We start from the raw sequence: 9,948 nt of genomic DNA, 5'->3' as shown, positions 1-9,948 counted from the left end.
TGTTTATTCTTTATTTTTTAAATTACTTTATATTAATATAATATGTGATAATTATATATTTAAAATTTCAAATGTAAAATAGAAATACTATTTTATGTGATAATATATAACATTTTACACTTTATTAATTTCATCAAAATTAAGATATAATTATTTTTTATATTTACGTTCAAAATTTTTTTATTTTTTATATAATTTTTATTCATATAAAATAATATTTTTATTTTTATATAATTATAATATTCATACTTATGCTCAACAGTAAGTTATATAATATTAAAATTTTTAATGAATTCTATTGAATTTTATAAATCTTAAAGTTTATTATTTTATGTTACAATCTTTTAGATTAATAAATCTTTAATAATTTTTTTAAAAAATTATATTTCTTTAAATAAATACAGATTTAAAAGTAAACTTTATATAAAACTCCAAACATATAGTTTAAATATACTTAAAATTTCTTAAATAATGAATACTGAGTATCATATTTATTGTTTAAATTCATAAATACCCGATCTTAAAAATTTATATTTGACCTTATTATTTCAAACTAAATCGTATACACGAATTACTCTGATATATTAATTGAAATTAAATGCCTCCGACTCATGTTTTTATCATGAAGCAACCAAAACCTCCAATTAGATTACAATTTTTCCCATAAATTACAACCCACAACCTACTGCTAAGATAATGAGTTCCTACAATTACTAGCTGTGAATTATGATTTCATTTCTAAAAAAGAGGGTACTCATCAAATTGAATGAAAATTAAAGACCATCTAATATCATTAAAACTATTAATGTAATGGTATAATATATATATATATATATATCATCATCTAAATCTAGTAGAATTTAAACAAAAACTTGAATGCCAATATCATAGATATGCCAGTGAAAGAAGAGCGAACAGTATTGGAACTTGAAGCATCTTTCTTTGGTGTTGGAGCTGGAACTGGTGGAGTTTCTTGTACAAGTAAAGCTAACTTCATGCCTTGCCAACAGAAGCCTCCACCACTAAGAAAGTAGTATGGCCTTGCCTCTGTGAGTTGAACAACATCTCGCCCACCTCGAGTCAAGTTTCGAATGAAATTTCTGTCATTGCAGCTGTCGTAACTTGTCTTGTTTACTTCCAGGACATTGTACATGTGCTTGTCAAACACAAATACTTCAAAAACAGATTTCTTGGTTAGTATACGGCATAACAATAAGTCCATATCTAGTCAATAATGTTTGAATACAAAGACCGTAAACAATTTCTTTTTTATTAGTAGTAGACTTTCTTCGCTTTAATTCTTTCTCTAGAAACAAAGACTAGCATAAGAGGTATAAAAGGTATGCCTTTGTGAATTGCTCCAATGTCGCACTTTTCCCTCAATCCCAAACCATCAATAACATTAACACACTTATTGACCTCTCTATCGGACATGCCTTGGAATTTCCTACCACACTTCATCCATATGGGGCATCTCTATATTTCATTAACATAATTAAATTAAAAATAATCTACTTCTTCCCTCAATGAAAGCATTAGTGTGTATGTATAAACATAATATTAAAAATATCTTCAAGTAGATATAATGAAATTACATATAAAAAAGGATAATGATTATTGTTTTTCGACGAATAAATATGAACTCTAGTAGTGTATAGGTATAAAAATTTATTTACTGAATCACTTCAAATGACATGCTCCAAGTTGAGAATTTTAAATAAATTATTGATGATAAATCGAGATGTTAATATTTAAAAATTATATTATTTAAGTTATTTTTATATTTTATTTACATTTGTTTTTTTATTTTTATTATGAATAGTATTTCTAACCTTATTAGTATTAGTGTTTTTATAATCTAATCATATTTGAGAAATTATTACTTAACTCTCTATAAATTCTTTTCTAATTTTTTTAAGATTATTTTTTACTTATTCAATAAAATATTTAAGAATTTCTCAATACATAATTATATTATTTAATTAAATTTTAAATGTAATATTAACCAATGAATTTTAAATGAAAGATCTATGTTTTCCTGAATTCTAATAGACAAGTTAGCTTTAATTTGTTTTACATCAAATATTTTATTATTGCAATGTATCTAGTTTATCATTATCTTATTAAGTGTTAAATCTACATGTAACGCATTTAACTTAATATTATCATCAACCCGATTAAAAATATATTATATAAAAGTAGTGTCTCAACTATAGGATCAACCTAACGTAAAGCACAATCTTTCCTCGACCTAGGACCAATCTAAGCTCCACGAAAGCAAGACCATAGTCATTAACAAAGCTTAGGAATCTTAAAGGGACACATGAATTTTTAATTCTCAATAAAAATATTTACAAATGTGTTCCCTTTTTTTCTCCAAATTTGAATGTTAAGCATTGGTTTTATATTCAACTCAATCTAACTTAAAGAACAATCTTAAATTTAACAGAACCTAGTGATGCAATCTCATAATGGATAAGATATAGGTGAATTATTTCTTTTTTAACTTTAGTTTATCCTCAAACTGTTAATTAGATATATAAAATTAACAATTTAAAAATTAGTAATCTACTTGTACATTTTAAAAATTAGGAATATAATTAATCTTTCATATATTTTTCCGTCCAACTTAAGAACACTCAAATAAAAAGGAAGAAAATAAATGTTGATGATGATCTTGAAGCTATGAATTTTTTTTTTTTAACTCTATAAAAAAAGTTTGTTGTGAGAATCACATGTCAAAAAATTTCCTAGACACAATAACTTTAGCTTGAAACTAGGAGGCAATATTGTGCTTAATTTTATTGGAAGTACCAATAGTGCCCCCAGTTAAATTGGTGACTAACGTTTACCAAATTAAAAGCATACAAACCTCACTTATATCTTGAATTTTATAACAATGGTATAAAAATTATAACTATTATAGTTATTGATTGTGTTAACCGAAACTACATTGCTGAGAATAAAAGCAATAAAACTCATGGTCAAATTATAAAAAAAAAAAAAAAAAAGTAAATATATGTCTTAGAAAAATATTTAGCAGTTAAATTATTTGGTCTAAAAAATATTTTCATTAATTTCTTCCTATTTGTAAATAAAATAAAATAAAGTCAAAGCAAAATCTCCTAACTACTTCCTCAAAATAAAAATATCTGCATTTAAAATAAATTTCCTATAATAGAGAATAAAAAAATCAGTAATAAAATATCACAATTTTTTTATGTTTAAGATATTCCTTTTGTATATTCTCTACCCGGTAGTTACAGAAATTAAGCTCTAACCCAGTCTGAGTTTTACCGAATCTCACACAAAATATCTATTAAAAGCAAGAGGTAAATCTTTAGGGGAAAAGAAAAGTAAAAGCATAATCACTCATGTATAGTATAGAGTGAATTTCCTAATTGGCAGATAAAGCCAGCGTGTATGTATCATATTGAAAATTTAAAATCAATTAAGTTTTTATAACACTAATATGAAAAACGTAAAGGAGAGATCAGTCTTGTACTGCACTAATATGAATGATGTAAAGGACAGATCTATCTTCTGTACAGTGTATTAACCTAATACAAATGAATCAATGAAAAACCTAAGAGAACAGACAAATATCACATATTCCTCCCGTCATGGCTATGCTATTATTATTATTATTAAAATAGCAAGAGAGTGATTAGAGACTTACGGAGCCAATCGCCGACATAAAAGTGCTCACTGCTGGACCATTCAGTGTAGTTACCGCTAGGGCTCCATCCTTGCTTATCTCCCACACGATACAACGCACCAAATCCACATCTCATCATCGCAGCCATTACCACCAAAATCAGCCCGAGAACTCCATGTTTCTGAAAATGCACCATTTTTATCCTCTTTGATCGACCTGTAAATCTGTTAATCGACTTCTCTTTCTCAAATGATTTTCCTATTTGCAAAACAGAATATTACGCTTGCGCACACATATATATGAAATCAAACTCGATATTCACGCATGATTTTTTTTTAACTGAAACTACCGTCGGAATACTGGTCACGCAAATACCATGTGCATGCTTTTATAGTCGAAAGACAGAGACGAAGCCCGCTTTTACCTCACGCTGATTTGGCAAATCAGTTACTCGTTTTCCAATACCCTGCGCACTTTAGCATTAACGCTTTATGTGGCGCCATGGACCCCACTACTAGAGTAATTGCCTTTGTGTAACCTCTCGAGAGTAATCACCGTCCACGTGTAGGGTCAGATCTTTCGTAAAACCGCTGCATATTGGTTGTTCCCTTGCGGGCGGTCCTCTTTTAACAAGATATTTTTTCTCTTTATAAATTATTGACCAATGGCAGCGAGCAACGTGGACATGACAAATAAAGTTTGTTCCGATTGGACACCATTAATCAGTGGATTTATTGTTTTAAATTTAATCATTTAATTCTCAAATTTGATAATTAATTGAATCAAATAGCAGTTAATATTCAAATCTGATTGTAAAGTCGAAGGCGCTTCAAATCTCCATCCTCACCCTTGCCATGCTGTTTCTTCCCGACCACCCCGCAACCCAGACTCGCTTTTACTGTCCTGAAGAAGCTCCTCGAGGGTCGCCTGTCGCGCAGTATGGTGGAGACTATATTCGACACCAGCTGGAGCCCCAAGGCTTTCACATTTCGGATCGAGATGAAGGTCACACGACGTATGTGGCGGTGTGGTCTTCCCCCGGAGGAAAAGGAGCTGCAATATGCACTTTTTTTTCGCAGTCTTAGGTAGGAGATAGAGGCATTGGAGGGAGGAGGGAGATTTTACCTCTTTAATTTTTAATTCTTTAGTTTTTCCATCAAAATAATTAACAAATTAAATTATTTTTTGTGGCATCTGAATAAAAAAATTACCTAATCAAATAATATCATGTATCAAATAATGAATTAATGATATTAATAAAAATTACTTCCGAATCAACTTTGTTTACGGAAAAAAAAAAGTTATAAGTAATGTAACTATGAATCTCGTAGAGAGTTTCATCCTGGTTCGGGATGAACGCTAGCAGCATGCTTAACACATGCATGTTGGACGGGAAGGGATGTTTCGAGTGGCGCCTAAGAACTTATTCTTGGGAGGGAAACAACAGCTAACAGCCACTGTTAATACCCTGTAGGCTGAGGAGCACAAATCTTAGAAAAAATAAATTCAATTAAATAAAATAATACAGAAATCTAAAAAATATTGAGTCAAGAATAATTGATACTATAAAACCTTCAACTGTCACCTTCATCATCACTTATAAAACAATACTCAAAAAGATTGATCTCATCGTCATAATTAACAATTCGAGATAGATTTGCAAGATAAAAATCTCTAAAAATACAAGAAAGTTGAAGTGCAATTAACTCGAAGGGGGAATATTTTACTAGTAAATTTTTATTGAGGTCGATTTTTGTTTCACCCATTACATCTTGGTATGATTTAAACATATGAAATTAACTTTTATTGTAACGAGCTACATTCGAGATTTAGACACGTTATAACATTATATGTTAATAAAAAAATCTCACAAACATACCAGACACATTAATCAGACTAGTTCTAAAGATCACACTCCATAGTTCTCATGTTCACGAATCTCTTATTCAAAATCTGAATATATATATATATATATATAATATTAATTTATGAGTTCCACCATTATTAGATCAACTTGTCTAAAAGAACCCAGAGAAATATTCAGATACCTAGTTTCATCATGTTAAGGTCCCTTATTTATATTGATATTGCACCAAACCAAACAATGAAAAAAATTTTTTAAAAAAAAAGACAAAAGAAAAGAAAAATCACAATAATATAAAAATAAATAAATAAAGTAAAACACTTCCTCCTGAATCAAAGGCATGTGTTTACACGAAAAAGCCACATGGTAACTTAAAAAACTCATAAGCATTTCCACAATTACGCATTTGATTTCTCCAATAAAGACAAATACTTGCTGACTACTTTTTCTCAACACCAACCCACAAATTGTCAAACCTCAAAAGCCTTGCACTAACTCTATCAGAAATCAAAATCAAAGTTCAACTCAACTATCATCAACAAGACACTCAAAGAATCGAAAAATAAATAAAAGCTTGGAAGAATAACTCAATTAATCAGTTGTTTCTTCAACAATTTGATCAAGAAATGATTAACATGTGCGTGTGATTTCAGACTTTGTGTTATGGTAATGAATTCGTATAGTCACCATAGGCGGATGAATGCATCCCACAGCAGACCAATGGCAAAAACAGCTGGTAAAACAATCCGGCTTGTGTAATTAATACTTGAGGAGCCACTCTTCTCGTTAATAGGGGAGGATGTAGGTGGTGGAGGTGGGTTTTCAACCCGGACAGCTAATTTCATTCCGCTAAAGCAGAATCCTTTGCCACTAATGAAATAGAAGTGGCGAGTTACGTTCAGTGGGACGACATCCCTTCCGGCTCCAGTGGTCCAATTATGCAGGGGGTGATCAGAGTTGCAAGATTCGTAATCTGTCTTGTTCACCTCTAGCACATTCATCTGGTTCCTATCATACACAAAAACTGGGGAAACAACAAGAAACGCAAAAAGCATCAATAGACAGGCTTCCAAGTAATCTTTCTCTTAGCATCTATTTCTTACGAGGGTTTATTTAGTGTATATTACTCTCTACATGCAAAAAGACATACGGTTTTATGCACAAACTACGTCAGAAAAGTTGGTTGGTTACAGAACTGGGACATCCCAGAACACGTATTCTTTTATCTCACAAAGCTCAAGTTGAGACCTAGAGTCAGGGCATTCAGTCATAAAGGAATACGGGGAATTGAGGCTGGAGTTCGATTTGTGTCAGTTTCAATTGCTATGCTACTAAGCCACAGCTCAACACTATCAATGGCATTAAATTAAATCTCAAGATAAGGAAGCACTCTATTCATATTGGGAATCTCTGTTCCCTCTTAAACAATTAAACCCCTTTATTTTTTGGCAAGGTGATTGAACTGGAGAATCGATGATTCACATAATCAAGTAACCACTTAAACGAGACTGAAACAGACGCAAATGGAATAGGAAAGTGGATGTTTACTTCAATGGTGGTTGTGAAATAAAGTGTAACTTACATCGAAAACTAAAGATGAAACTATGAAATAAAAATAAATACTTAAAAGAAAAAGATGAGCCTTCAAAACCCAGTCAAGTCCAACAAAAACAGCTGTTTTTAGAATAAAACTTAAGTGGGTGCCATCCAGATCTGAAATGGTAAGGATAAGATAATGAAAGAAGAAATCAAGAAATCATATCCCAAAAAAGGTATTCCCACTAATTCATGCATGAACCCTAGTAAAGTACCAAATAATCAGTTGGATTGCATGTGCTTTCCCAGCATTTAAGTCATTACTAACCAAGCCTCAAAAGATCTGTTTATCTAATCTACTATATTTTTTTAGCTAAAACTAGTAAGAAAACTGGGCAAATGTAATCTCCCCCGAACAAACTAAATGAGCACAAACTCAAACAAGAGAGTGAAAAAACAAAGCTCAAATTTGAAACTACAAACTGATTTCCAGCATAACAAATCTGTAGATCTAGCTTATTTAGGTTACTGAAAACAGCAAAAGATTATCTGACATTCATTGAACCAGAGTAGAATCTTCTAGATAAGGAAGCTCAGCAGTACCAATAAACATGGCGGATAATGAAGTGGGGAAAAGAGAGAGTACGAGAGGAATAGAGCTTACAGAGCCAGTCGCCATTATAGAAATGCTTGTTCTGAGCCCAGATAGTGTAGTTAACATTGGTTGTCCAACCCATGTTCGCTCCTACAGTCCACCTGGTTGCAGCCACCTCAGGCACCATCACCAGAAGGGCACAGAGTACAACTGCCGCCATAACCATCTCTCTCCTCAGTCTCTCCATCTATCCAGAAAACTCTATGCAAATACAGAGCAGAAGATTTGATTTTGTTAGCTGGGTTTGGTTTATTTTGGCTAATGCCAGCTGGGTTACGAAGAAAAGAGGTTGCTTTATAGATCTATAACTACCATGGATAATTTATTTTGATGCTCTTCAATCTTTTTGAATAATAAATTATATAATATTCAATAGCTTTTGCTTTAACATGGGATCTTTTTTCTTTGGTAATTATTTTCGTTGGTTGAAGGAGAAAAAAACTGGCAGTTGTAGAGAAAAGTTGGAAGATTTTATGCTCTCTTCCCCTGTCCTAATCTCCATTAAAAGAAAAAAATCATCTTTATCTCTTCACTTTTTACAGGTTATTTGTTAACTTATTTTGTGGATTGTATTTTACTTAAGTGTCTATAGATTCAATCCCGAATGACACGAGTAAGAAATGAGATTCAAATAACTTGACCGAGATTCAAATAACTTGACCTGTAACACTTAAATTTATTTAAATATTAAATTAAATTGTAGATATAATTTTTGTAGTTTTTTTTAATTTAATAAAAAAATTAAGTAAAATTGATAGAAAATTAAATTAAAAATAATTTTGAAAAAAATTCGTAAAAATTTAAGTTCTAGAGATATTTTTTTTTTAAATCGGAAAATAGAGACCAAAACATAATTTTGAAAAGTTTCGCCACGTCAAACGCTGGATCACCAGTCCTAACCAACCAGAACACACCAAGTGGCAAAGATGCTGACGTGGGATGTCACACGGGGGGTCACGTGGGCGATCCACATGCCCACGATTAAATGACTGAGGTCCGTTCCTGCGCGCACGGACGGTCTGGATGCGCTCCTATCCAAACGCGATCGAACCACCAGATTCAAACACGATAAGACGGTCCAGAGTGAATTGCAATATACGACCCAGATTGGATCATAATAAACGGTCCAAATTCACTCCTTATTTAATTGCGATCAGACGGTTCAGATCAAACGCGATTGACGGCCAATATCAAAAGCGAATAGATATAAATAACCCCTATCTGCACCAAACTCTAACCCTAGCCACCAGAACCCCTCGCTGGAGAAGACAACCCAGGCGCGGGGGAGCTGACCGCCGCCACCCGCTGCCGCACCTGAACCCTTTTCGATCGCCAAAAAAGGTAAAAACTTTCTTTTTTGCACGAAACTCAATTTTAACTCACTCATAGCCAAATTAGAGTGAAAAGACCAGCCAATTGGGCGGAAAACACTAGCTAAGCCCGGTGCCACCGTCGCAGGAAATTTTACAAAATGCCTTTGATGGGGCCCTTCCCGATTCTCCTTCGACGTAATTTTTCCACCATTATGATCCTCGTTCTTTTCTCTACAGGTTGACCGAAGCAAAACACCCAACCACAATGTGAGCCAGAGGAGTCATCGCACCGGAGCGCCCCGCTGCTGGTGAGTTTCGAGTTTTTATGTTTCTTTGGCCAACCGAGGCCCCTAAGTGTGTTTTATCGCATGGATTTATGCAAAATCGGTCGAAAACAGCCAACCCGAAGCGGACCGCCCCCGCGGGTGGCGGTGCTGTCGTCGGAGCACGGCGGAGCCGCCATGTCAGATTTCTAAAATTTGTCGAGTTGGCCCTGGAACTGATTTTGAGTTTATTTGGAATATTTGTAGGTACTATAAGCGCATTTCAGTTTCCGAAGATTAACAGAGAATAATTTCTGGTTCGGCCTCCATTAGTAATAAGTAATTAATTATGTATGTTTACTAAAATCGCACAAAATACTACATTGCAGCCTTACGTGACTACTGTTTGATTTAGGATTTGAGATATGATTGTATTACCTGATGCATGTTTAATTGCTTATGTAATTATACTTGATTTGAAAATTGAGACTTAAAGAAAAAGGGAAAGTGGTGTGATTAAATAAACAGATGAAACGACAGCCTTACCAGATATCCTGGGAGATAGTGGACAGACCGGGTACATAAGAAATCATAACGTGAATGTTGTCTCATACCGGACAGGGTATAGAGACTAAATAATTTGGCGTTCATACCGGACG

The 9,948-nt window shown here is 33.0% G+C and overlaps 2 protein-coding genes across 2 annotated transcripts; both read right to left on the bottom strand.

The window, feature by feature from the left end:
• Nucleotides 1-584: 584 nt before the first annotated feature.
• LOC148269135 (early nodulin-like protein 19) lies at nt 585-4,051 on the bottom strand. Its single transcript, XM_088217080.1, has 2 exons — nt 3,680-4,051; nt 585-1,173 (listed from the first exon to the last, which is right to left on the bottom strand). Exons 1-2 carry the CDS (start codon nt 3,852-3,854, stop codon nt 851-853), a joined length of 498 nt encoding a protein of 165 aa, XP_088073206.1. The 5' UTR covers nt 3,855-4,051; the 3' UTR covers nt 585-850.
• A 1,838-nt stretch (nt 4,052-5,889) lies between these two features.
• On the bottom strand, nt 5,890-8,026 carry LOC148269134 (early nodulin-like protein 17). The gene is made up of 2 exons (XM_088217074.1): nt 7,723-8,026; nt 5,890-6,546 (listed from the first exon to the last, which is right to left on the bottom strand). Exons 1-2 carry the CDS (start codon nt 7,898-7,900, stop codon nt 6,206-6,208), a joined length of 519 nt encoding a protein of 172 aa, XP_088073200.1. The 5' UTR covers nt 7,901-8,026; the 3' UTR covers nt 5,890-6,205.
• Between the last annotated feature and the right edge of the window lie 1,922 nt (nt 8,027-9,948).

Source organism: Carica papaya, chromosome 1 (assembly GCF_054855325.1).
Source record: "Carica papaya isolate Zhongbai chromosome 1, ASM5485532v1, whole genome shotgun sequence".
Classification (NCBI taxonomy): domain Eukaryota; kingdom Viridiplantae; phylum Streptophyta; class Magnoliopsida; order Brassicales; family Caricaceae; genus Carica; species Carica papaya.
Note: the sequence above shows the minus strand (reverse complement) of the source record. Positions and strands in the feature narration are given on the sequence as shown.